At 36.9% G+C, this 26,402-nt stretch overlaps 3 protein-coding genes across 3 annotated transcripts; all 3 read right to left on the bottom strand.

The window, feature by feature from the left end:
* Positions 1 to 264: 264 nt before the first annotated feature.
* Positions 265 to 6,973, bottom strand: ufd1l (ubiquitin recognition factor in ER associated degradation 1). Its single transcript, XM_038277237.1, has 12 exons — positions 6,815 to 6,973; positions 6,486 to 6,621; positions 4,560 to 4,592; positions 4,344 to 4,465; positions 2,731 to 2,861; positions 2,579 to 2,651; positions 2,438 to 2,506; positions 2,291 to 2,359; positions 2,171 to 2,221; positions 1,992 to 2,080; positions 1,039 to 1,123; positions 265 to 885 (listed from the first exon to the last, which is right to left on the bottom strand). Exons 1-12 carry the CDS (start codon positions 6,815 to 6,817, stop codon positions 811 to 813), a joined length of 936 nt encoding a protein of 311 aa, XP_038133165.1. The 5' UTR covers positions 6,818 to 6,973; the 3' UTR covers positions 265 to 810.
* Positions 6,974 to 7,789: 816 nt separating this feature from the next.
* On the bottom strand, positions 7,790 to 22,089 carry dhx37 (DEAH (Asp-Glu-Ala-His) box polypeptide 37). Its single transcript, XM_038277232.1, has 27 exons — positions 21,967 to 22,089; positions 21,714 to 21,829; positions 21,447 to 21,619; positions 20,704 to 20,816; positions 20,201 to 20,561; positions 19,976 to 20,124; positions 19,542 to 19,634; positions 19,361 to 19,457; positions 19,112 to 19,225; positions 17,728 to 17,944; positions 17,146 to 17,244; positions 16,987 to 17,057; positions 16,634 to 16,769; positions 16,107 to 16,183; positions 15,623 to 15,855; positions 15,422 to 15,533; positions 15,229 to 15,335; positions 13,877 to 14,065; positions 13,520 to 13,644; positions 11,103 to 11,219; positions 10,847 to 11,019; positions 10,643 to 10,757; positions 9,480 to 9,617; positions 9,307 to 9,401; positions 8,765 to 8,838; positions 8,223 to 8,320; positions 7,790 to 8,145 (listed from the first exon to the last, which is right to left on the bottom strand). Exons 2-27 carry the CDS (start codon positions 21,814 to 21,816, stop codon positions 8,069 to 8,071), a joined length of 3,456 nt encoding a protein of 1,151 aa, XP_038133160.1. The 5' UTR covers positions 21,817 to 21,829; positions 21,967 to 22,089; the 3' UTR covers positions 7,790 to 8,068.
* Positions 22,090 to 23,182: 1,093 nt separating this feature from the next.
* On the bottom strand, positions 23,183 to 26,181 carry gp1bb (glycoprotein Ib platelet subunit beta). The gene is made up of 2 exons (XM_038277238.1): positions 26,075 to 26,181; positions 23,183 to 24,276 (listed from the first exon to the last, which is right to left on the bottom strand). The coding sequence occupies exon 2, from the start codon at positions 24,273 to 24,275 to the stop codon at positions 23,643 to 23,645; it is 633 nt and encodes a 210-aa protein (XP_038133166.1). The 5' UTR covers position 24,276; positions 26,075 to 26,181; the 3' UTR covers positions 23,183 to 23,642.
* Between the last annotated feature and the right edge of the window lie 221 nt (positions 26,182 to 26,402).

Raw genomic sequence — 26,402 nt, 5'->3', positions numbered from 1 at the left:
GAATTATAATTAACTTTAACAATATTAAATCAACTTTAGGTACATTTGTTAGAATAGTCCTTAAATTCACATACTCCAGTTTCCATTCTGGGGTTTTAAGCAGCAATTTGCCGTTTACCTTTAGTCATCCACTATAACTTCAAACACCAGAACTAATTTAATTTCATAGCTTAATAAGTTTATTATCCAGGTAAATTCAACATAATATAATTTCCTTCATACATGACTGACATGACAATATGGAACATAAATAACTGCAAACAATTTCAAAACAAAGGATTTTTATTTGTCTTTTTATAAATAATCCAGGGAAAGAATGTCAGCAAATCAACGCTATAACTGTGGGGAGAAAAAAAAAAGAAAAAAAAAAACACATTCCAAGATATAATTGTTCATATGCGTATACAAAATAAAATGACTGTTCCCATTGTTTAAACTATGAACAGGATCCTGAAAACAGAGTGTTTTTTAGGAGGACTTGTTAATAAATAACAAATCTGGAAAAATGTGGTAAAAGCAAAATTAAGTCATACTATTCCAACAATAAACCTTGCCCTATTCTTTAAGTAAGATATATTGTCTATAGAGTCTGGCTCAAATCCATGGACCTGTGAACACAAACTTTTAGTGACAGTGTTTAACCAATGCAGCATGTTACCGCCAGAGTTTATGTTCAAAACATAATCAAAAAATCAACTGCAAAGTTCAGACGTAAAACGCACACAAGGGAAAAGCCAAATGTGCATGTGTGTTAAATTAAACCATGCTGTTGAAGATGTCACAAAAGCCAGAGAAACTCTTTAATATAATTCAAGGTTTTCTGCCCTTCTTGCGCAGTGACTGTCCTTGTCCAGAGAAAGCAATAAATCTGTTCAAAGCATCATCCTAGAAGAAAAAAAGAAAAATTTAGAGAGCATTAATGAATCTAGGAGATCAGTGCTCATGTAAAAGGCTGAGGTACACCTAAAAGTTTTACAAATAACAAAATGACTTTGGGGTTAAGTAATTTTAAACATCTAATGACAGTTATCTACTCACATCTTCAACATTTTTCTTGGGTTGAGGCCTGGAGTTTCTGATGAAGGTGATCCGGCCAACTTTGAAGTCATAATTTGGAATACCTCTGTAATGAAAGATTGTATATCAAGATTTCAAAAATTTATTTTAGACTTTCTTAGTCCAGCATGCACTCAAACGATGAAACAAGGTTTTATTGTTTCTACACACTACTCTTTCCTAAAGTTTTATGTAATATTAAACTTACAAGGAAATAACATTAAAGGAATTTTTTCGACTTGGGCCTTCTCCCATAGTTCAACAATATTACTAAAGTTAACTGGCTTCTTCTAATTGCCCATAAGTACCAGTTTGTGTAAGGACATTACTTAGTTCTAAACATAAAAATTATTAACGTTATAAACATCTGTATGTCAATTTACAGGGTTGACATTTCCAGTAATTAAATGTCTGACAGGCAGATGCTGAGATAAATGGGCAGCTAGCATGGAGGAGGAATTCTACACAAACAGAACCAGGCCTGTTAACGGACACATAATGGGTTTAAAAATGGCTAGGCGGCTGCATTTACAATACAAACAGGAAAAGGGAAAGGAGTTTGGAAACTTTTTCATGATCCATTTTGAACCACAGTTTATCATATATTGTAGAACACCAATAAATATTCTGAAATTTCTATTTTGAATGAACCCCTACACCTTTTTTTCTTTCTTCCAGTGAGATCCAAAAATCCAGCTTTTTTATGAATCAAACAAAGTTAGATTTACCTCTACTTTAAAGCCTAAAAATGTCTGTATGAATCATTGTTTGTAGTTAGTGCTAACTGACACTGGAAGGTTATCTAAAATCATGTTCTTTTCTCTATTGAAAATTAAGAAATTTAAAGCTGAAAAAAAAATTGAGCTCTTTCCTCAATTAACAAAAAAAGTTATTTTAAAAACATTTTACAGCGTGAAGAATTTGATTGTTTTAACCTTTTGATGTCACTTGCAGTGAGAGGAGCAGGACTGGGTTCAATCCCTTTCGTTTTTCCATCCAGTCGATTTCCAGAGCCAGTAAAAGCCTGGCAAAACATCAGCAACAATGAGATTAGTTCTTTCACTAAACCTTGATTAATATTTGTCTCATCAGTCTAACAGCAGGAAGAAATTACTCTGAATCCAGTATCCATGTCAGCATAACTGCTGGGGTCTCCTTCCTCTTCCTGCAAAGAACCAGGTTTTACCACATTGTTCGGATCATTAAATGTGCAGTTTTAAGGTTTGTGTCTTACTGTTGGTTCATCGTGGTTCTGAGCCCGTCGCTCAGGTTCTTTGTAACCCAAAGGAGCATCAAAATCCACCTGAGGTGAGTGGTGAAAACATGAATGAGGCAGCGTACATCTATAACAATAAAATATAGTAAAAAAAAACAATCTTACATTCATGTCACATTCGATGATGGATACAGCTTTGTCTGGTTTTGTTTCCATAACCCGCAGCTCATAGATCTGAAGCAAACACAGTTTTATTAAAAATCATAAACAGCCTAACAATAGCAAGTTTGGAATGATTAAATATACCTTTTCATTGTAGTTTATGGCTATGACATCACCAGTCGTCAGGCAGGCAAAGTTCCTCAGAGCGTTCTCCAGGCTAAAACGGACAGACTATTAGGAACCTAATAGGTAAACGTAACAAAAAATGATAATTATAAAATATATTGATTTCTTACACGGCCTTGGGGTTTGTGATATCCAGGAAGTCAGGACTCTGTGGCTGAAACTTTGAATATGTAGCCACCATGAGGTTGACACTTTCCACCTGAACTAGACCACCTTCTTCCAGCAGAAGATTCTGCATCATCTGCAGTGAAAGAAAAACACAAAATCAAATGTTTCAGAGTAGTTGACAGTAGTTTTACAGTTCCTGATTGTTTTTTTGTGTGTCTGTTTTTAAGATTCTGTGATTAAAGGTTTATCCTATCTGCCACACTGAAGGTCATGTGCTTTAGAGTGTATTCAGGCAGCTACACAGGATCAACATAAACCGTTTGTTGCTCCAACAGTTTGAAAAGATTTTCAAAAGTTTTGGAAAAGTTACCCATCCAGCATTATAGGGGCTGCAAATGTGATTGGTTTCTGCTAAAAACTCTCAAGAGCATCTAGAAGAGAGTGCTTTGTGGCATGTGGGAGGGAGAGTTGGAGATCTGACTGATTGCTGTATGTGTTGTAGCTGAAAACAAAAACTGTATTAAGATTATTTTTATCTCAAAATGATGTTGGGGTGAAAGGAGGATAGGACAGCAGCCTGGTGGATGCATGCCGACCAGGTCCAGCTGTACAGGTGCAGCCTTATGTCTCCACTGCTCCACCCTCTGTAACCACAGCCCCAGCACTGTGGCAGAAATCATTCAGACACTAGCTTTGTTGAAAATCTGCCCTCATCTACACCAAATTTGTTGCTACATTAAGTATTGATAAGCTAGCGATCTTTTCAAGATTTTCTGGCATTCTCATTCACTCATAGACTCAAAAAAGAAAAAAACATACTTTTCTGTCTTCTTATTCGTCACCGTTTAATATAGTAAATGGTATGTACTTATATAGCGCCTTTATTCAAGTTAGGAGACTTGACCAAAGCACTTTACACTACATTCATTCACCCATTCACGCACACACTCACACACTGATGGTGGCTACATTGTAGCCACCGCTGCCCTGGGGCTCACTGACAGAAGCAGGGCTGCTGTACACTGGCGCCACCAGGCCCTCTGACCACCATCAGTAGACAATGCAGGTGAAATGTCTTGCCCAAGGACACAACGACACTGAAAGTCGGAGTCAGGGCTTGAACCGTCAACCCTTCGATTTCAGGGCAAACTCCTACATCCAACGCCACTGTAGCAGCTCAAGGAATGAGAAACCAACTTCTTTAATGAGAAATAAATGAGAATTTATCAACTTTAGAGCCAACACTATCCAATGTAAATAAAAGCTGACCTTAATGAACCGGGAATGAGGAGAGAAAGATTAGCCAGCTGCAGAAGAAAACCAGAAAGGCCAGCGAAACTTGTCTCTATAAAGGAGGCACCAACTGTGTAAGCATAGAGCAAACCTTTTGTGAAGGAGAGAAAGTCCTTCGTGTAATGGAACTAATCAATAAATCTGACCATCTCATCTCAATCGCCACAGTGCCTGTATGAAGTCCTTATATTCAGCTCTGTTGTGGGATCAGACCATATTTTTGTTAACTCTAAATAAATTGATATACTATTGTTTTGAGAGCAAATACACTATAGACCATTCAGAGCGCCGAACATCACTATCCAGCTAGTTTTGCGCTCACCCAGTGTGGCAGGTAACAGATTCCTTCATCTGCCACAAACTCCAGAACACCACAATGAGTCATTCTGTCCGAGTTCTTGTTGGTCAGTTTGAACAGCATCGGATAGGTGATGTTAAGCCTACCTGTGTGAATAAAAAGAAAAAAATAATTACTATTATTTAGAATCATTTGATGCAATGGAGGAGCAGAGAAGAGCGTCGTTTGACTTGTACTTACTGAGCTGGTCAAGCGCTGAAGGTGGCATAATTACTATAAAAATACAAGTGGAATTGTTAGTTTTTGCAGAAAATAAACATTCTTCTCAAATAATATGAAAAGCACTATGATACCAAAAAAAAAAAAATTCAAATAACCCAAAATTATAAAAGATTTGGATTGAGTTGTTGGTTCTAAATACGTTGTAATGTTGGTGTTTGAGGAAACTAACTTCTTTATCTCTTATCCCAAAAAACATAATTCAGGACAAAGACATCTAGATAACAAAAATGGGTCATGTTTTAACCAATGTCAAAATTGTATAAAATTATATTTTTCTTAAATGGAAGGTATTGTAACATGTTTTTAATATCTGCAGCCCTTGAAGGTTTACTATCTCTATTAGTTCCTTACACCTCTGATTATCAGTCAAAATGTAATGTTAAATTTATTCTTTTTTCGTTGTTAAAGCACTATAATTTACAATGTGTACTACTATACTAAATATACATTTAAGACCGAACTCCTCCACAACTTGAATATACTTATAACTTAGGTATTTTTTTTATTTTAAAAAGATAAACATACTTTACAGTTCAGCTCGTGCCATATTATAACTACTAAATACTCTTTCATGTATATGTATAAACAAAATATATTCAGTCAGTATCAAAATAAAGAGGTTTCTCTTTTTCCTCATATGCATTATTTTTTTTATATATAAAATTTATATTTTCGCTAAAAATTATGTGATTTAATTGAACACAGTGGTTTGTTAATGCATTGCTTTAGGCTGTAAACTGTTTAGCGAAGCCTATTTACGTTTATGTGTATTCGATTGCTTTTTTTTTTTATTTAACGCAGACAAAATAACAGTCTTCTTTCTGCTTCTTTTTTCTTATTGGAAATATATGACAGAAATTGTCTGTTTTTGGGGATTATTTGCCATAGAGCAGAGGTCATGGATTAGGGGACCAGGGTCTCGATCCGGACCCACCTGCTGGCTATTCCGGACCCAACCTGATATAAAACATTTAGAAATTACCGAACGTTGTCAGACAGCAGTGTCTAACGTCACTTGCGCTGCTTCTCCTATTGGTACGGTAAAGCCCTCCAGGACCAGGCTACACGTGATGCATATTAGCCAATGAACTGTGTCAGTCTGGGTTGCTGCCGCTGGCGACTTTTAGACACAGCAGGCAAACCTGTGACAAGCCGGGCAGTAGGTAACGATGATGAGAAAACGTGAAAGAAAGTGTAGACTGCTGGAAGCAGCGCAGTGATGTGGTGACATAAAAGTGAAATGGGGTGCTCAAAGATGACCCTGCACATTTTTAGTATGTTTGGCTCAACCTGCTGCTGTGAATTAGGATTCTCCACTATGAACAAAATCAAAAATAAATATGGATCCAGGCTCAAAATGAGTACTTTGATATGTGCTTTAGAATGGCTTTGTCGCCATTCAAACCCAGGTTTAAAGCCTTGTAGGGCAGCAAAAAGCCCACTTCTCTCATTAAGCCGGAAAAAAGAAAGAAAAATAACAGTCAATTCAAGTGTTTTATAAAATATGTGAATCAGGAAATTGTCTGTATACCAAACTGAACGATTGTAGTTCTCTACTTCAAAAAAACAGTTTAGATTTTAAAATGTTGTTTTATTTAAAAAGTCAATGTATAAACATGGATGCATAAAAAAACTCATTTTGTTTCAGTGTTAAGTTCTGTTTAAAGTAACAGATCATTAAAAAATGTCTCTGGACTTTAATGGTTGATGATTTTCTTTATTCGGACCCTGCTGATTTTGAATTGGTTCCCCCTGCCTTAGAGCAATAAAATATTTCTACTTCTCAAGAGTCTGCCGTGCCAGTGGTGATAAGGTCTTGAAAATAAAACATTCAATCATATTAGTTTCCTTTGAGACATGCAAACTTTCATAGGCGACACTCACTTTTGCCTCCTTTCTCCACATCGGAGCGGTCGTTGGGTCCAGCTAACATGGACACCGAGTAGCAGCGGTACTGGGTAGAGAAACGGTTCGAAAAGCCCCGGACCATGGGGTGGTCAAAGACAGGATGGAAAGAAAACTGTGAAGTCAAAAACAGTTTGTTAATAAAATAAAACTTTGTTCCATCAGGGTACAACTTTACCTCGAGGATGACGGAGCATCTTTCTGTGTCTGTGTTGCTGTTAGCAGCTAGTTAGCTAAACTGCTAAAACTACGACTTATTTTCATACACGTTTAGCGTCAGCGGTGAATATTAGCAGCTATTGTCTTACCATTGTGACTGCGTTTGGCTTTTTATGTGGAGACTTTAAGTAAAAATTGCTATTTTTTATTTTTCTTGTAAGTTCAGCGTATTGTTGTCTTCTTTCTTCTCCAGGAAGTATTCGAGCTGACAGGCGGAAATTACGTCATGACGGCTAACATCCAGCCAGCAACCAATCAGAATAGCTTTTGTTACTTTTATTACAAACCCAATCGTTTTGTATGGCAGATTTCCTTTCACAAATATAAATATTCCAAAACTGCCCAAACTTCAAAATTTTCTGGAATGAAATCCATTTACATTGTTTGAATCTGATCAAATCATCCACAGATATTTTGGAGATTTCCAAAGAATTATTTTCTTACACTCCTTTTCATTGTTTAATGTTTTATTTCAGACCACCTGTCTAATGTTCTGTGTAGTTCTTTGTAAAATCTTTTCAATGAAATTCATTTCAAAGAATTAACCACATATCCCCTCCACTGTGAAGGATGTTTACTTCAAAAAGTGCTATACAAATTATAAAAATTACACACACGTGTATATATATATCAATAAAACCAATATTTCTTTACCAGATTCAAACTTTTCTTTCCTTTAACAAATAAATAAGGTAAAGAAGTGATTGCATATCAATACTAATATACTCAGAACATTAAGCCGGTCTAAATATTATGGTTTGGCAATAGTTATTTTTTAGTATAGGAAATTTTTTTTATTTGAAACTTTTTTAATACACTTTATTGGAGATACAAAGAAATGTAAAAGGAGCTTTAATACAGTGTATGAGAAGAAAATGCTATGTTTGATATCCTTAAAAATGAAAGGACAATACAAAATTAAGAAACTAGCTAAAATAAAAGAAAAAGGCAGAAATACAACTGAACTTTTTTGGTTATGAGGTTAAACGTGTTTTATGCGTTATGTTCAAATGATTTTATGTGAAACAAAAAATATATATACAAAAATAAATCACAGAGTAGCCTTTGTTTTCAAATCAAATGCTTTATAAAGTCTTATGAAGACCAAGTTTTTAACAGCAGCACACTGATTAAATAGAATACAGTGTCAGAGTTAGTACAGATGTCAAACAAAGACATTCCTCCCCACAAATATTTTTACAGGTCACAGACTTAATGTATACAATAAAAACTGGAAAAAGTAGGTATTGTGGTGTTATAGTTGCATAAAAATCAGTACAATCTGATAAAGACTACTGTGGCCAAGGCTTTGCTCAGTCTCTTCCCTGTTCTGTCTTCAGCCTTTAAATGGGAGGCCAGAGTTTGGTGACTTCCTGGTGCATGGCCTCAGGTAACCACTGGCAGTAGGCAGACAACAGAACTACAGGGTGGAGAAAATAAATTAGAAAACATATCAACGACACTTAGATAAAAACAAAAACAGCATTAGATCCTCACAATTCTCTTCAGTCCTCCAGATAGAGTGGAGAGCATCTCTGCTGTCGACCCTCCTTGAAACCAATGGTCCCAGTAAAGCTTCAGTTCTAGGCTGAAGTCTAAAAAAAGAAAAGATGCAACAATTTTATCTGTCAATATTCAACAGCCCTTTTTATCTCAGTTTTCAGAGTAAAAACATGATAGACAATGAACAGATACAAGGATACCATATAAAAAAAAAGATTAGGAATAAAGTCTAAAGTGCAAATTTTAAAAATATTCTTTACTTATAGTCACTTCAGCCTGGTTTATCCTTTTAACCAATTTCCAGGCCTTTGCAGACTATTTAAGAAACTCAAATATAACTATTTTAGGCCAAATTAAAGCAAATAGGTAGGAAAAATATGTAAAGGTTTTTTTACATATAGTTTTTTTCTTTTACACAATGCAAGCCTGTCTCTAATATTTAAATTACATGACAGTCTGCAGTGAAGAAATCAATTTTATCAGTACAAATGGAGATATTCAGCAACCTTCTACAATATTTACAAAAAAAAACTTACTTTGCCCAAGTTTTCATCATGATGGAAGGGTTCGACAGAAGGTGGCCTGTATTTTTCTTTAGTTTGGGACAAACCTGTGAACCATATATAATGTTAAATGACATAATATGTATGGGGTGCTTTATTTTTTAATCAAATTTAATATTTATAATGACATTTTATTTTTTTTAAATCATGCTGTTGTAAATTGAAGACACCGGTAATTTAAATGGAGGAAAATTATAAATAAAACCCTTAATTTTCATTTTTTATCAATTTTGTTTTTCTTGTGTAAATCTTTTTTCTTTGTGAAAATAATCTTATTTATTAGTTATTTATTTTTATTTACCTGCATGTATTTCCATCAATATACAGTGAAAAATATTCATAAAAAACAAAACAAAAAAACAACTGACTTTGATCAAAAAGTACAACTGTACATTTAGAAGAAAGAGCAAGTTATATTTTTTAAATGAAAGATTTTTCTTCAACAGCTAGGATATATAGTTTACTATATAATTAAAGGATTTAGTACAAAACAGATGCAAGGGATGCTGTTGTACCTGTCCCTCCAGAAGAAACCTGGCAAACAGCCGGTACCGCTCCAAACCTTCAGGATACTCCATCTCCACTGCAGGCAGCTGCCACCCGATCCGGACTAAAAGGAGACATAAAAAGATGAAATAAAGGCTGAAGAATCAGTCAGCTTTGCCGCTCAGTAACTAAATTAACTTACAGAATGTGCTCGATCTGTGGCATCTGATGGTGCCGGTGGAGGAACAGAACCACGGCACCGGAGAGTCTAGAGGAGAGCCGAAGTGACAGTACTGAGGCAGGAGCTGTGGAACCCACTCTGCTTCCACAGCTGAAACACCTGACAGGAAGAACAAGAAAATATTCTCACAAGATGGAGTCACATAAAGGGAACAGAGCTGATACATATTTATGAAGTTCAGGTTCTGAACATTTACGAAAACAAATTAGCAGAGAGCTTAGATTATATTTAATGTATTTACAAATACGAAAAAAAAATGCATAGATTAACTGGAATAGATAAAGAGGAGAAGAAAGAAAGGGGGTGAACATGGAAGTAAAAGTAGAGAGGAAAAGGAGAAAGAGGGAAGCAGACAGGAAAAAAGGAATGAAAAAAGGAAAAATATCTCCCTTTACTGCTGATGAGGATTCCCAGTCATCCAGGTCATAGTCACTCCGTAAAAGTTCAAAAATATCCACTGGACTTGGTTTCCAAGATTTGAAATCTCAAATCTTGGAAACCAAAGATGTTTTTGAACTTTTACGGAATCCCCCTTTACTGTTCTGACTTAAACATGCAGATTATTTAATCAATTTTCATCATACAAGTTGAACTGCGGAGCAATAAGACCATTTGTACATGGATGTAGAAGGTGGGATTGTGGAAACAAAGGGATGCATGAATGACCCAGCAACCTAAAAAATGTGAAAAAGACGAGGATTTCCTCCTTAGGATGAGTTCTTTATCATCATCCTTATGAGGACTTTCAAAATCCAGTCAGTAACCTAAATAAAAGTCTATTTTCCATGTTCGAAAAAATAATGATTAAACAACTTATCTTTAATAAGCACCACCAGCAACAGAGCAGCAGCTTTATTTCTAATGTCTCCTTATACTAAGTTTGTAATCCTATTTCACCCCTTTACACTTTATAATGATAATAGGTAAATTGCTAACTCTTTAAAGGTCATAGCTACAACTTTTTAATCAAAACAATTTATAATAAAATAAAAATTCTTCACAGAACATTTATTATTATCCTGTTTTCCCATAATTACTAGGATCTTTAAAACTTGGCTATAACCTGGAACATCTGAAACTCATCCCAGACCTTTGAGCCCTTCCACACGGTGGGGTTCCCATACCTCTCATGTACATTTTAGAAGTCTCCATGATCTCCTGATAGACCACAAACTCTGGCAACGTTTTAAACAAAGCAGAATTGGGATGAATGAACACCGGGTCGTCCATCAGGGGAGTCTATGATAAAAGAAAACAGTGACAAAATGAAGGGAATTAACTAAAATATGCTATCTTCTATCACAACCCAAACTTTAGGATCTGCTTACCTTATAGGCATTCTTCCACTTTGGGTCCAGCATGTCTTCTGCTTGGACGCGTCTCGCCAGGTGGTCTCCCAGCCCAGCTAGAACAATCTGCCGCAGACAGACCACCTGATGTTCTGTAGGTGGAGCCATCTTAGGGTCCACAAACACTCCCACCTCCGGGCACACAGCGTTCACTGAAAGGAGGGAAGATCAGGGATCTCCATTTCACTTCCTGCTGCAGGTTTATGTGATTTTCTGTATGTGTGCATTTGTGTACCTGCATTAGTAAGTTGACCTCTGAGCCTCCTGATCTCCACCATTGCTTTGTACCTCAATCCGTTGTCCTCACAGAACTTGGGAGTGCAGCCGGCAAATTCACAGGCACCAACAGCCCCTGCAGTCCAACACATACGGAGCTACAGTGAGACTTATCATTCTTAACATTTGGACATGCTGAGTTTCTATGGATAAATAAAGACAGAAGTGTTCAATTGAGTCTGGAACAGCCAACAAGACCTCCCAATGTACTGCGGAAAGACTGCAAGACTACATGGCAGAAAACTTCAGATTCCATGGAAAGGGATGCAGTCGAACATGGTTGAATAAAAACATTATCAAAGTCTGCTCCAGTTTACTAACAACTGTATAAATTAGTAAGACTTGTGCAGCAATAAATCAAAACTGGAGATACAATCCGAGTTGTCAAAAGTATTGATACTCAAACTCTATATCCGATACTTATGTGGACGGTATTAATGCTGAATGCAAGTGATGCATATTTTCGATATTGTTAATTCCTGATCTCTAAATTATATCTTAAACAATCTTAAAATGTTGTCAAATTGTGGTATATTTGTGTAAATCATTTGACAATTATTTGGAAACCTAATCACTGTTTATTACTATATATTTATTTTTTGTTTATACTATTTAGTAGCGCTGAATCAATTAATCATATTTAACTGTGATTGGTTGATTATTGAAATAATTGTCAACTAATTTAGTAATTGATTTCATGGTTAATTGGACAATAGAGACTCTAAAACATGCCTTTAGCTGACAGAGCAACCCACTTAGAGCAGTAATTATACAAACATTGTAAAAAAAAAAATATGTAAACATTTTGCATATAGGATAAACTTTTTTTTTATATATATCTTTTTTTTGTCCCTCTTTGACTATCTGATATTAAATAATTAATCTGAAAAAAAAAATCAACAAATTAATCGATAAGCAAGACAATAGTTAGATAATAGTGAGTTGCAGCTCTACTATTCATTTTACATCTTTCCAACTAACAGAATCTGTGATTCTGTATAGAAAGTATGTTGAGGTTGAAAAAAGGTTATTTTTTCATGTTAATAAATGTTATGTCTTTATTAACTTGGCCTGTTTTTTGTTTTTGTTTTTACCGTTCTTACCTGGCCTTTAAAGGTGACGGAAACCTACTGTTAGACGAGGACAAAATTATCCAGTATCAGTAAAGGCAAAATGCCATCCCCTCTTTAAGAACCTGTAGCTTAAGCATCAAGATATGAACCTTGGCCTTTTTAAAATCTCGTTTCCGGAGAAGTCATTTTAGATAGAGCGATGGCCACTATAGTCACCAAAACTCAACTCTAGAGGGGAAAAAAAGCTTCAGCAGCTTCACCAAATCATGTTAGTGAACAGAGGAACTTTGCCTGTAAGGAATAGTTAGAGTGTTCAGGATAGCAGCTATTTTAACTGTTTGTTGGTTGGTTTGTTTATTGTAAACAGCTTATAGTTTTTACAGTTGGTCGAAACATTTTATTTGCAGAAGGAGACGTAACAAGAAAAAACGTACGAACTTGTAGATACAAAGATACCAATTAACTTTGGGAAATAACTTCAGTTTATATAAATGGTGAAAACATAGCTGAATTTAAAACAGCTTGTTAAAAGGCAATTCACTTTGTGATTCCAATATCTTTACATATTATTTATCACCATATAATGATGCACTAGTTACAAGATGATTACGAAATTTATTCGAAAATTTATTCGAAAAAAAGGCCAACAAGCCGTAGGGTTTGATTTTATTTCAACTATGGAGATGAGTCTCTGAAAGGTAATCTCAAAGTGGGATTAATTTAAAATAATTTTAATGAATTGGCAGTTCATTAAACTTATTTTATAAAAAGCCACATAGGATAAAATGCTGGGGGTAGTGAATCAAAGCTAGTGCAACTAAAACGCTTTTAATGCAGTCATGGGTTATGGATGAAAACAACTCAGCTTTTGCAGATTTTTAAATCATTTTATAGTTTATTTATTATAATTTGAACAAATACAGTAGTAGCCATTCAAATTTCCATACTTTCCTTGATGGGTCCTTGGCTGGTCCCCTACAATTCCTTTTTAAACATCGATCTTTGTACTAAAATATTCTTTCTGTCATGATTTGTGGACATTAAAATCTAAAGAGAATCTCCTTCTCCTCGTCAGACCCTGTAATTCAGTGAAAGGATGAAGTCAGAGTATAAAAATATGCACGTCCAGGAGAAGGAGGGGGTCGCACCAGTGGCTTGAAGTTGGAGGGGATTTTGCTGAGAGTTGCAGGGAAGTGGGCTGCCATTCGGCTGGCGTTTGACTGTGATGGGCCATTTTGAATGTCTGCTACTATAAATCTATGTGCAGCTGTCTTAGGATAATAAAGCTTTTAAGTAGCCTCACCCAGCATGACCATGAGATCCCCCAGCAGGAGTGAAGCTCCCTGTCCCGCCCACAGACGCCTCATCTGGGCCAGCCGCGCTCGACGCTGGTTAAGCTTGGAGCTCTCATCGTCACTGCGAGCAGGTCTGAGGACAGATGCCAAAACATTAGAACTACAGCTTGATACCAGGCACTCAGTTAAAGACAGCTGCAGGTTTTTATGTGTCTATCAATGATAAACACAGTCCATTATGTAGATACAACATGCGCTATTACATGAAAAGGACAATGTTTTTATCTCACACTAGATGCCTTTTTTTTCTAAATGTCTAATCCATTTATTTAGAAACAATAATTAGACTCAGTGTGCAAGCATACCTGTCAAAGTCCTCAAAAAGTTCCCGGACAGTCATGGCTGAAACCACAGCGATGATGTAGGGCAGACAGTCCTGCTGCTTTCCAAGCGCCAACATTTTAGCATAACGTGGAGCCACAGGAAACGACGCCATGGCTCTACCCAGCGGAGTGATGGGACAGCTGAGCTTCGCTCGTTGCAAGTCTTGCATTCTTAAAAAACAAAAAAATAGCTGTTAACATGGGGAAAAACAAAATTAATGTAACAAAACAACAAAAGATCTTTATTTGTATAAAGGCAGGTGATTAGCACAGCTCTTAAACTCTTTCCAATTTGGATACAACTACAAACTTTAATTTAACCTCATGGGATTTTATGCGATGGGCTAATAAAGTAGCACGTGATTGCAAAAACCTGAGCTTTGAACATCACATGAAGCACAGATCATTCTAAAAAAGGAAACGATGTAGCACAATTACAAATAAGAGCTGTCACATGCAATAAGAGGATGAGCAAGGACAGCATTATTAAGGAGGAGGCCCATGTTAACTGGAAGAGCTATAAAATAATGTATTGATGGGCAGATTTGTGGAGTTATGGATGAATGAGGCTAAAAACAGGAAAAACCTGTTAGAGGTTGTAAAAGGCTCGGGACAGGCCAGAGGTTTGACTATGAGGCGAATAACCATTGTGAACATATAGCCAGAGCTGCAATGGAACAAGTACAGCAAAGCATTTTCATCAGTCAGAATGGCCTAGTAAAAGTCCAAACGTAAATCCAATGGAAAATCATAAGCAATCATTTTAAATCTGTTCTCAAACACAATCCATCCAATCTAACTGATCTAGGGGAATAAAAAAAAAGAGGAGCAGGCAAAAATCGGTTTAAGTCCTACTTTAAATGTTTATGCCTTTATGAAACACATTTTCCTCAACTTCAATGAGTTTCCACACATTGGCAAGTCGCTATTAATGAGAACATCTCAGAGAAAAATGTTAGAGGAAAATCCTTTAAGCAGGAATCTAATGAAACCAACTTCTAGTCTGATGATCATTGGACTTTTAGATAGGAAACAATCTTCCTGACTGAGCAACTACAGCTATAATGAGCTTTACTAATAAACTCATAACCTGAGGCATTCCCAGTGAGAAACATTAAAACCCAACCAACTAAACCTGTTTACATTTGCTTTAAACTCTATATTTAACATTACTTTATCTGTTCATGATGGTTTTAAACCATTTTGCCCTCAATATTTTATGTATTATGCTGCCATTTAAATGAGCTTTAGATAAGAATTAGTTAAACTTCATCATCAAAAAAAAAAAAAAAACCTCAACAAGTTTTCTGTAAAGCATTGCAACAGTCAGCTACCTTCCAGAACGAGGTGGCTCTTCCAGAGCTCCCAGTGAGACCAGTAACTCCTCTGCAGCGACCAGAGCCTCAGCGGAGGGAGGTGTGGGGAAAGGAAAATTAACCACCTGCAAAAACCACAATTTGAAAACAAAACGTGTTGTTTGCTTTTTTGTCCTTTTCCCTTAAAACATCTGTTTTGTCTCTTTCAGACCTTATCGATGTTAAGATCCTTCATCTGCAAAACCAAGTCCTCTACAGGCCTGCGGGTGATCTCTGCTTCGGAAAATTGGCTAAAGTCTCCAAAAACCGCAGAGGAATACAACCTGTGCAGGGAAGCAGAGAAGAAACATAAAAGCGTCTGTAAGTTAGAATCAGACGCCTCGATATCTGACCACTGTCTATTAGTACTGACCTGTAGCAGTGTCCCGCCTCCGTTCGTCCAGCTCTGCCTGCCCTCTGATTGGCCGATGCCTGGGAGGTCCATGTGACTTTAAAGGACGACACTCCTGTGACTCGGTCGTAGTAACGCTTCTTAACTCTGCCACAGTCGACGACGTATTTGATGCCAGGAATGGTCAAAGACGTCTCTGCGACGTTTGTGGCGACGACACAGAGACGAGTGCCTGGCGGAGGAGGCCTGAACACCTGCAGTCATAAAAACACTATATTTACATTTGGGTTCATCTGAAAATGTGGGGAAGCAGTTCTTTGCTGTGGGAGCAGCATAACTGGGTCCAGAATGCAGAGTTAGGAAGCAAACTTAAAATTGGTGGTAGAGGTACAGAAACCTCTCCTCTCCGCATTGCAGGGGATGGTCAGAGAATGAGTAACATGCTAACTCAAAACTGCCATTGACTCATTTTTAAACATCACTGAGGCAAACATATTGGCCTTACCTTCGCCTGCTGTTCAGGGGCCAACAGAGAATACAGAGGGAGAACATAGAGAGGAATGGACGGGTCGGCTTTGTCCTCTACAGAAACAAACAAAGAGCAACACTTTGCTTAGGATATTTATTGTCAGTGTTTGATAACAACAAACTGTTCAGTAGCTCTGGGTCAACAGCTACAAATAAACGATAAAACAATAATGACTTGCTGTTTCCTTTTTTCAATAAAGGCCAAATAAAATAGGAATTTCAACCTTTGTCAGTTAAGCACTGGTTTTAAACTTGTGAGTAAAAGAAATGACTTTCAATATAGTCACAGTAACTCTTAGTAAGGTTAAACTCGGAAGGAAATGATAATGAGGATGAATGTTTAGATGTCTTTCCCTATGAAATCTTTCCAAACCCAGAACGAGCTAAAGGTGTTTTTGAGTAACAAGGGACTGCAAAAGGTTCACCAAATGTTCCTTAATAAAAATACATCTCTAAAAGTTTACTTTAGGGCTAATCATTAACCATCTGTCAGGATTAATTTACCCGTGTCGGCTGGATCGTCGCCTAGTTCAAGGTCCGACCCTCCGTCCTCCTCATCTCCGATACCCGCCTCTCTGTCCTCGTCCCCCTCATCCACTGGCAGGGCAGAGTAGTTATCCAGGTCGATCCGAGGCAGAGACTACAATCAGAGTTAAAAGTTCACAAAAACATTTAAAAATATATCAGACAGGGAGAGAATAAAACATTTTTAAAAATCCAGTATTTTTAGGATTTTATTTTCTTAATGTCTAATCTAATACAGCCATTTCACAAAAGCTTATTGAAACATTGCTGCAGTATATGAGATCGGTCTAAACCCACAGAAAAATTTTTGTCTTTACAGCAGATAAACTCACAACATTCTTCTTCTTTTTGAGCTTCTTAAATTTCCTCATTGCCTCAGCCGTGTCTGCTTCCTGTTCGTCAGCTAAACAGAGAAACAGGGATATTCAGAACAGAAGGGATCCTTCTCAGGGATCAATGGTTATTCATATGGGGAGAGGCTGACCACGCACCAGTGGCTGTGCTGCCCTTCCTGAATGGGAAGGCATTCCTGAGTCTCCTGCAGAGGCTGTGGACCTCAGCCTGTCCTGTTAGAAACACCAGGATGCCCCCTGAGCGAGAAAACAAATACCATCACCAACTGTCCCCTTTTACACACACAGAATGCTCAGTGCATGCATTGAAAGTACTGATAAAGAATAAACTATGGCTGAAACAATTATTCGTGATTAATCAATTATTGAAATGATCGTCAATTAATTCAGTAATCGATTAATCGTTAACTGGAGCATAGACTCTAAAACATGCTTTTAGCTGACAGAGAAACCCACTTAAAGCAGCAATTATACCAAAATTGTATAAAAGAAAGGAAAAAGTATGCATTTAAGACAAAAAATCTATTTTTCATGCTCTGTCCAAAACACCTCCAGTGGAAAAGTTTCAGTTTCACCTGGTCTATTTTCGCAAAATGTCTTTTTTAATTAACCTTTTCCTATCTGATTATTGATTAATCGAAAAAAATAATCGACAGATTAATCAATTTGCAAAATAATCATTAGTTGCGGCCCTAAAATAAAAGTTAAAATGAAAAATACCAGGAGGCAGCATCCTGTGGATTTTGCAGGTCTTGTGAAAGGCCTCCCCGGTGTAGTCGTCCAACGGAGTTCGTTTGTTGAAATGTACGGTGACCGGGAACTGCCGAGCATCCACCTTAATGACGGGCGGTACAGTCCGAAAAAGCTTCTGATTTTCTGTGAAGTCCTCAATGCGCAGAGTGGCTGACATGATCAGCAGCTTCATGGGCATCCCTTTCTGCAGGCCGACGCATGGGAAAAACAGGCACAAAGTACAATTTGAGGAAAACTTATTTTTCGTGAATCTGGTTCAATATTGCACTGGATTCACGCCACAGAGAGCTGTAAATGCAACAAAATATAAACATTTAACTGCTTATGTAGTTAAATGCTATAAATGATAAAAGAAAAAAATTCCCAAACAAATTTTTTTTTTTTTAATCTTCACCAAAATACAGCTTCTCCATTTCAGACTCTAAAACCCTTGGACTAGGAACATACACTGGGCAATATGTTCAATCGTTGCATGCAGCTGCAGCTCAAACTGTACGATGAAATCGCAGGGTTTAAAAGTTCACAGCTCATGATGTATGTTCTCACACTGTGCGACCCGACGCTCTGATGCGATCTACCTGCTCACACTGTACGTCTAAAAAACACCCGTCAGGCACAGTGCCGAGAGACAGCGCTGGTCTGACTCAATCTGGAAGAAGTAGAACTCCCTTGTTTGCACATGTGCAGCGCTCAAAGTTCTGGTAAATCGGCTCATAGCGCTACTTCAACAGCAGGATTTGTCCACGATCGACCCTCGTTACCCACTGTATACTATATGATCAAGGACGCACAATGAGGCTGAAACTCGGCCGCATTGTAAAAATTCTTGCACGACTGGAAAGTCAGCCCGAAAAGGGCAAAAAAATCATACAATCCAGGCCTGGCTTAAAAATAAAGAGAAAAGAAGACAGAGTAGGCATACTGAAGTTCAGAAAAATAAAGTAGTGAAGAAAAGGTTAATTAATTAGTCCTTTTGATTTTTTTAATGATATGCATGCATTTAGTTTTATAGAAAAGTTTTATTAAAATGTTAAAATCATATTTTGATGTGATACATCAAAGAAAGCATGGACATAAAAAAATAGAACAAGAAACAGTCCAGGAAATCTCAGTATGTAGTTTTCTATATTTTAAATATGGAGAACGTTTTGTACATTCTCAAATTTTCAGGAATATGTATGAACAATGATATCAGGCAGCCTTTATATACACGCCAAGGATTAGATGGATATCTAATTCAAAGTTTAGCTAAACATTTAGCAAACATATATTAATGGGAATTTGCCTGAAATTAGGTAAACACAAAGGTGTATCCATCAAAAGTGAAACACAGCACAGCATTGTTCCTGACCTTGTTTCTCAGTGGGACGATGCGAGACAACAACCCAATCAGGATGTCCGTGTAGACGCTGCGTTCGTGGGCCTCGTCTATAATTATCACACTGTATCGCTGGAGCAGGAAATCCTGCAAATCAAAAGAAAAACACAGAAAAATACAAATAGTGTTAACTTCAATTTAGACCTATTCCTCGATCGATGCTAAGCAGGCTGCTTTCATGCAGAGCCTGGGAATTTAGGCAGAAATAAAACAGAGTAAAACCTTCTGAATCTCCTTCAGCAGGACTCCGTCTGTCATGAACTTGATCTTTGTGTCACTCGTCACATTGCCCTCATATCGAATCTGGTACGACACCACTCTGAAACACAGAAAGTTGATTTATTATCAGTAATTTAATAAAAATGTTCCCTTAGGATCTAAAGAGATCAAATATTGAACCTACTGTGTGGGAAGGTTCATCTCTTTAGCCACTCTGTGTGACATACTGACAGCGGCGACCCTCCTTGGCTCTGTGATCCCAATGATCCTGCTGCCGCTGAATGAAAGAAGCAGAACAAAACTTTTCTTAAGCTATTGAAAAAACGCTCAGGTTATTAATTCGATGGATGGATGGATGGATGGATGGATGGATGGATGGATGGATGGATGGATGGATGGATGGATGGATGGATGGATGGATGGATGGATGGATGGATGGATGGATGGAAGAAAGGACAAAAAGATGGATGGAATTTTTAAAAGTCAGACATTGTGTAAATAAAAGAAAATACAGATATTTTTCAATGTTCAGATTTTTCCAAACTATGATGTGATACTAGAACATTTTCTCTAATTTAATGTCAAAAGAAACTTATAAAAACAAAATGGATCCCCTACCTGGCATAACCAGCCTCATACAGGAACTGAGGAACCTGTGTCGTCTTTCCACTTCCTGTCTCTCCACAGATGACAACGCAGGGATTCTCCTTGACTGCCTCCATGATGACCTGCTCCTCACCCAGTACTGGGAGCTTCAGACGAGCTTCCTGCAACAACAGAATTACTTCAAGCAAACAAACAAAGACCAAATCCATGAATGCATGCAATGGGATTTCCCCTCACCTGAACCTCCGCTGACCGGTTGACGGGAATAAAGACAGCCGGCTCTGAAAGCCTCTTGCTTTGTACGGTGTTCTGATCAGTAATGGTCTCTCTCTGTTTATCTGGATCCACGTCATTCTGCTCCACCTTCACTTCCTGTTCGCTTTTAGCAGCTGTAAGAAGTTTGGATGTCTCTGTGGAGTTATTCCCTTCGTCTTCATCCTCTTCTTCCTCCTCAGAAGATGTCTCGTCCTCACTGCTTTCTTCTTTCTTTGGTTCTTCATCCTCTTCTTCTTCTTCTTCCCATTTTCTTTTTCTGTTTGCCCCACTGACACTGCTGATCTTTGGACCAGAGCCTCCATCTTTCACTTCATCCAATGACCTGAAAAGAAGGAAAACCACTGATCCCCAAAATCCACAGAGTAATCATACTGCTGCTGTCTTTAAATCTCTATTCGCTAAAATCACACAATCCTGCGATTTCCTTTATTTCTGCACATAATGGTTTTTAGATCTAAACTTACTGTTTAGTTTGGTAAAGTTTTCCTCCTGTTCCCAGTTTGGATGTTGTATACAAAAGTTTCAGTTCAGACTCTGGAAGCTGCACCTCACACAGTTTGGTCAGAATATCTGCCCTCTAAAAACAGACAGAGATATCTTTATGGGATATGAAATAAATAAAAATATAGGGTTTAATAAATGTCCTGAAAGTAAAAGAAATGTCCTTAAATTATGTCTGAAAACAGAAGAACATACAAAAATACTTTGATCTTTTATTTTCAGATGGTTGCAATAAAAAGAAGTAATAACCCTGTTATAAGTTTTCTACAATTTGCCACATAACATTAATAAACCTTAACATATTTCATTGGGATTTGATGTTCTATATCTATAAAAAATACAGCACAGTCATGATTCCTTTTGCATTTTCACCTAATTTAATTATGTAAATGACAAATAAAAACATTTACCTATATATTCTCTAAGTTAGTTCCAAGTTTAGGTAATAACTAAACCTCAATGAATATAGGTTTAAGCTGTAGGAAGTTTTATTTTGCTATGGTTGACACAATGGATGAAATAAGGAATCCTGAAGTCTGTATAAAGTCATTATTTAAGACAGATCAGGACAGACTTTAAGGTTTTATTTGTTAACATGATCTTTGTATTATTGAACTGAAATCGTATATAATGATACACAATTCCCATATCCATTTAGTATCACACTGCTACATACTGATTACGGCTGTGGTTCTTGTTGTCTTACATGAGCTTTCTTCTCTTTACGCTCCAAGACCTTTTGTAGCTCTTTCCTTTGCTTCTTTGTGAGAGGTTTTTTAGGTTGTTTAAGGTTTTGCTCTTCCTTTGTTTTCTTCTTGTTTCTGTAGGCTGGAAGGACCAGGGCGTTGCTCTCGTCCACACCTTTCAACCTGTCTCCATCTGTCGAAAAAAAGAAAAGAAAAAAGACAGATAATCTAGAAAGCTATTATACAAAGAGGGAATGGACAACCAATTTGATATCCATGTTTCTAACCGTGCAGCTCAACCACAACACCCGTCTTCTCTTCCTTCGCTGGTTGCTGAGTGTCGCTTTGCTGTCTCCCTTTCCAGTTGTGCTTCTTCCTCAACTTCCCCATTTTAAACCAAAACCTGGGTACAATGCAGAAAACACACTATGATACCGAGACAGACACGGCTCACTAATCTGAACAACTAAGATAGGACCACGTCACCAAAATGTCTTCATGCAGATAATGTCGTGATTATAACTGTTGTTCGGTTCTTACTTTTTCGGCTAAACCCTTCAAAAAGGTTGCAGAGAATAAAATAGATGCTTCTGAAGGAACTCATGTGGAACCCCACATAGCCTTCACGTGTAAACATCTATGTGTACGTCACTATAAATTGTCCCCCCCGAAATAAGGGTTTCTCCGGAGAAATGTTCCGCGGTACATTAAATGTCAATTATTTTCAAGTATTTTCAAGTATTTCAAGTATTTCAATTAAAAATGAAATACAAATATAATAAACGATATAGAAAATAATAAATATAAGGAAATTAAATGATAAATTATCATTAGTAATAATACCGAATATCATAAAATGGAAAAGGAAAGAAAGAAACAGAAAAAAAAATAGAAAAATTAAAAGAAGGTGGCAGAAGAAAATTAGAAGAATTTTCAAATATGAAAGATAGGCAGGGAAGAGTAAAAAGGATAGAGTTGCATATAAATTGAGAGGTGTTTAACTTAGAATGATAAATAAAAGACAAAAGTGGGATACAAAAGATAATAAAGTTTAGTTTATTATAATTGTTTAGTCTAGAACAATGGTCAATAATCCATATAGATTTACCTCTTTATTCTTTGTATTCAAATATAAACTTAAAGCATTGTTCTTAAAAAGATAAAGAGTCACAAGTTTTAAAATATGCATATCAAGAATTGTCAAATTATATATATATATATTAAAAAAGAAAAGAAAAGCACAATACTTTTGATTAAATCTTTATTTTATTATATTGGTCTCATCCTCCAAATAGCTTTAAATATTGAAGTTTCATAGAGTTATAAATGTATTCCTATTTATAACATTTTACATGACATTTCCAATACAAAATTACTTAAAAGATATTTTATGGTGAAAGATAAACTTCTTGGTATATTTGGACTGAAATGCAGTACAGATATGTGACATGTTATGCAGCAAATTCTGCAGGTAACAAAATAAAGATTTTGAAGAATTAATTTGTTTTAGAGTTGAGCTAGGGTTGCAAGTGTATTGTTTTGTTACTCTAATCACTTATATTATTTTTAAAATCTGATTTAAAAAAAATGACTGAGGCTGGTTGATGGTGGTGCATTTAGTAGCTTAAGATCTGGGTTTGATCCCTGGCTTTGGGTCTTTCCGTATGAAGTTTTCATGTTCTCTCCATATATGTTGTCTGTGGGGACTCTGGCTTCCTTTCGTCTTCCAAAAACATGACTATTAGATTAAATGGTCTCTCTAAGTTGTTCTTTGTTGTGTGTGCGCATTGTTTTGTGTCTCTGCAATAGACTGCTAAGCTGTCCAGGGTGTAACCCAACTCCAAGACTGCTGGAAATAAGCACCACCCTCTTGTGATCATGACAGAAAAGAGGTAAAATATGGATGTATTAAAGCAAAATGTATGAAACAGAGACAATCCAGTTTTTTTTCAGAATATAGACAAAAAACAAAAACAAGTACTGTTATTGAAAATAAAATGACAAACCTTTAACCTTTGTTATACTCTTATTTAGACAATTTAATATCTTTTTAACGAAATATTATCAGTTACCACAAGCTGTAAACCAAAAAGAAAAATCAAAATGTTTTTCCTCTAAGAGTATTGATCCAGTCATAGAAACTTTCCAAGCTTAATCCAAACAGGCTTCTAAACCCGTTAAAAAGCCGACTCTTTTCAGTGAGGAAATTCTTCCCATCAGATGCTGCTGTCCTTTAAGCGCTCATAATCATTCTCTCGGTGACCATCCCCAGCCGCGAAGCTTTCCTCTGTGGCTCGTTTGGCCTCCTTTGAAATCCTCTCAAACCTCCTTAAGAAAGCAATAAGAGCTATCAACAAAGCCGCCTGGACCACCACAAACACTATCAGAGATCCCAGAGAGGCGAGGGCCAGGTTACAGTACCAGTAGTGGCACGACTCCAGCACCTCCTCCTCGGTCAGATACACCACAGACCGGCCTCTTAGGCTAGGAGGCGAGCTGCAGATGACCCCCAAGTGGGAACCCATGCTGGCGGACTGACGCCTCAGCCAGGCTCGCAGGTAAAGGATGCCACAGTCGCATATCCAAGGGTTACCGTGAAGGGACACAGAGGACAGGGAGGTCAGGTCATCCAGGATCCCATTGGGGAGTGTGCTCAGCAGGTTGTCATGCAGACGCAGCTCCTCTGTTTCTGCAGGGAAGCTGGAGGGCAGGGAGTCAGAGGTGATAGACCTACTGCTGCAGTCCACCTGAGAACCCTGACAAGAGCAAAGATGGGGGCACGCCAGTGATCTGTGAGCTCCCAATGAGAGGAGAAGACCCAGGAGCAGGTGCACAGTCATGGTTAGCATGCTGCAGAGAAGAGACAAAAGGTGACATTTAAGTTGAACTGGGTGATGACATTTGTCATCTTTCTTTTTTAAAAATCTTGTTCTGCTTCATGTATTGATTCTAGATTCATACTATCTTTTTGGCTCATTTCGTTTTCAGATGATTGGAATATTTATGGGTACTGCAACTGGATAAGAGCTTTGATTCAAAGAGGAAAAATTATGATTTATTTTCTGTTTTTTATTATTTTGTCATACTGCTTATCTTCTTTTCTGAATGGCTTTTGCCAGGCTCATTTATTTCTTTGACTTAATATGCTATTTGATATACTTTTGATTGTTCTATTTAAAAGGACCTAATTTATGGAGCTATAGATCCATTAGTTCAGTTCTGTACAATGAATGTGCACTTTTAATTATATTGAAATGGGTCTCACTCAGTAGTGCCACAGCATTTCAGAAGTTTTTTTTCTGAATGTTTTTCTTTTAAACTGGGTTTATGTTTCACACATGTTGCAGCACACCAAGCTTTGTGTGCTTAAAAGATTATGGAAGTGGAAAGGACCACTGCAGTGAGGGACCACTGCAGAAGAGTCAGGGATTCAATTGATGTATGCAGAAAGTATCAAGAAACTGAAACCAAGAAGATACTTCACACAAAACATGAGCAATGTGTTTTCTTTTAAAAGCAAATCGTTAAAAAAAAGTCCAGTTTACAACAGGTTCTTTGTCAAGTTAAAGATTTTAGGATTTTAGGATGAAAAAACAAAAAGCATTTTTTGAAAAAGATTGGATATAGTTCATTTCTGCACAAGGTAAATGAACTAGACAGCTGCTTTAATCCCTATCGGTTGGCCCCACACCGAGCAAGAATTTCCTGCATCATATGCTCACGATAACTTAAAACTGTATTTCATCCTCCAAGTGTGCCCAGCTAATAAGATGTTAGGCTATAAAAGCATCATGTAGAACTGGTTAGAGATATTTCTCTGCCTTGCTGCGGTGCTGACTTGGGTTTGGACATTATAGCAACAGTTAGATCTAACCTGCTGCTCTGTTCAGGGGGACATCGGCCTGGTCCGAACTTGAACTTAATTGATTTCACAATGGAAAAATTAACTCTCTGCATTTAACCCATCCCCTTGGGGAGCAGTGAGCTGCCACTGTGCAGCGCCCAGGAAGCAATTGGGGGTTAAGGGTCTTGCTTATAGATCCAGAGTGGCAGTCTGAGTGAACTTCTAATGCACAACATCACGATTCGAAGCTCTTTGCCCTAACCACTCCAAATGAATAGATTGGGCTTAACTGCATGTGTTGACAACTAGGATCAATTAGAATATATGTTCCTTGCATCAGATTTAATAGACCTGACTTTCTATTTTACGAAGAACACTATAAATAACCTGCATAACTTCCAGCATAAGTAATTATTCAATGCTACATACAAAGTCAGATATTAGAATTTATTTTAATATCAAATTTTTGTTTTTTGTTCTTTACCAGAAAAAATGTGTTTATTTTTGATAGTAATAAATATATCCAAGTAAATTATATCCACCAACGACAGATATGTAAAATCCCACCAGATTATGCTTCATCTGCAATTTTATTACGTATCACTTCAGCTAAAGGATCATGTAGAACATTTCTTTTACAAATTCATACACTTTTTAATATTTGCTGACCTAGAAAATATAAATTTTTTCTGACTCTTGTATGTCTACAGGAGTCCTGCTGGACATATTAGATTCAAAATATCACATAAAAAAAACTAATAGTATAAAAGTCTAAAAAAAAAAACGATAAAGCCTGATATTTACCTTTGTTTCTGAGCGACTTGTGAGGATGACTTTGCTTCTTCTGATGGATTTTAGAGCAGGAATGTTTCACCAGTTTGCCAGCTGGCTCATACTGATAAAGACTGCTGTCAAATTATGAGTGTGTTTTCATACACATACATGCTTGTGTGGAGTCAGATAATCTACACCATGATGGAAAGAGAGAGAGAGAGTTAAATGATCCTTCTTTTCATAGAAAATATAGAGTTAGGTCATAATGTATTTTCATAACTCCTATTATGAAGGTTTAGGTTAAATTTCAGCAGATTTAATAAAAAAAAAACTTTCAATAGAGTTTCCATAGGTACAT

This window comes from Cyprinodon tularosa, unplaced genomic scaffold, assembly GCF_016077235.1.
Source record: "Cyprinodon tularosa strain WSP-4 unplaced genomic scaffold, ASM1607723v1 ctg130, whole genome shotgun sequence".
NCBI lineage: Eukaryota > Metazoa > Chordata > Actinopteri > Cyprinodontiformes > Cyprinodontidae > Cyprinodon > Cyprinodon tularosa.
Note: the sequence above shows the minus strand (reverse complement) of the source record. Positions and strands in the feature narration are given on the sequence as shown.

Excerpts from the sequence above, each read along its gene's own strand:
- dhx37 (XM_038277232.1), bottom strand. The coding sequence starts at position 21,816 with ATGGGGAAGTTGAGGAAGAAGCACAACTGGAAAGGGAGACAGCAAAGC. Across the intron at positions 19,458-19,541 it reads GAGATGAACCTTCCCACACA|AGTGGTGTCGTACCAGATTC; the intron begins GTAGGTTCAATA and ends TCTGTGTTTCAG. Across the intron at positions 15,534-15,622 it reads GAGGCGGGACACTGCTACAG|GTTGTATTCCTCTGCGGTTT; the intron begins GTCAGTACTAAT and ends TTCCCTGCACAG.
- ufd1l (XM_038277237.1), bottom strand. Across the intron at positions 2,360-2,437 it reads TCATCGAATGTGACATGAAT|GTGGATTTTGATGCTCCTTT; the intron begins GTAAGATTGTTT and ends CACTCACCTCAG. Across the intron at positions 886-1,038 it reads CCAAGAAAAATGTTGAAGAT|GATGATGCTTTGAACAGATT; the intron begins GTGAGTAGATAA and ends TTTTTCTTCTAG.
- gp1bb (XM_038277238.1), bottom strand. The coding sequence starts at position 24,275 with ATGCTAACCATGACTGTGCACCTGCTCCTGGGTCTTCTCCTCTCATTG.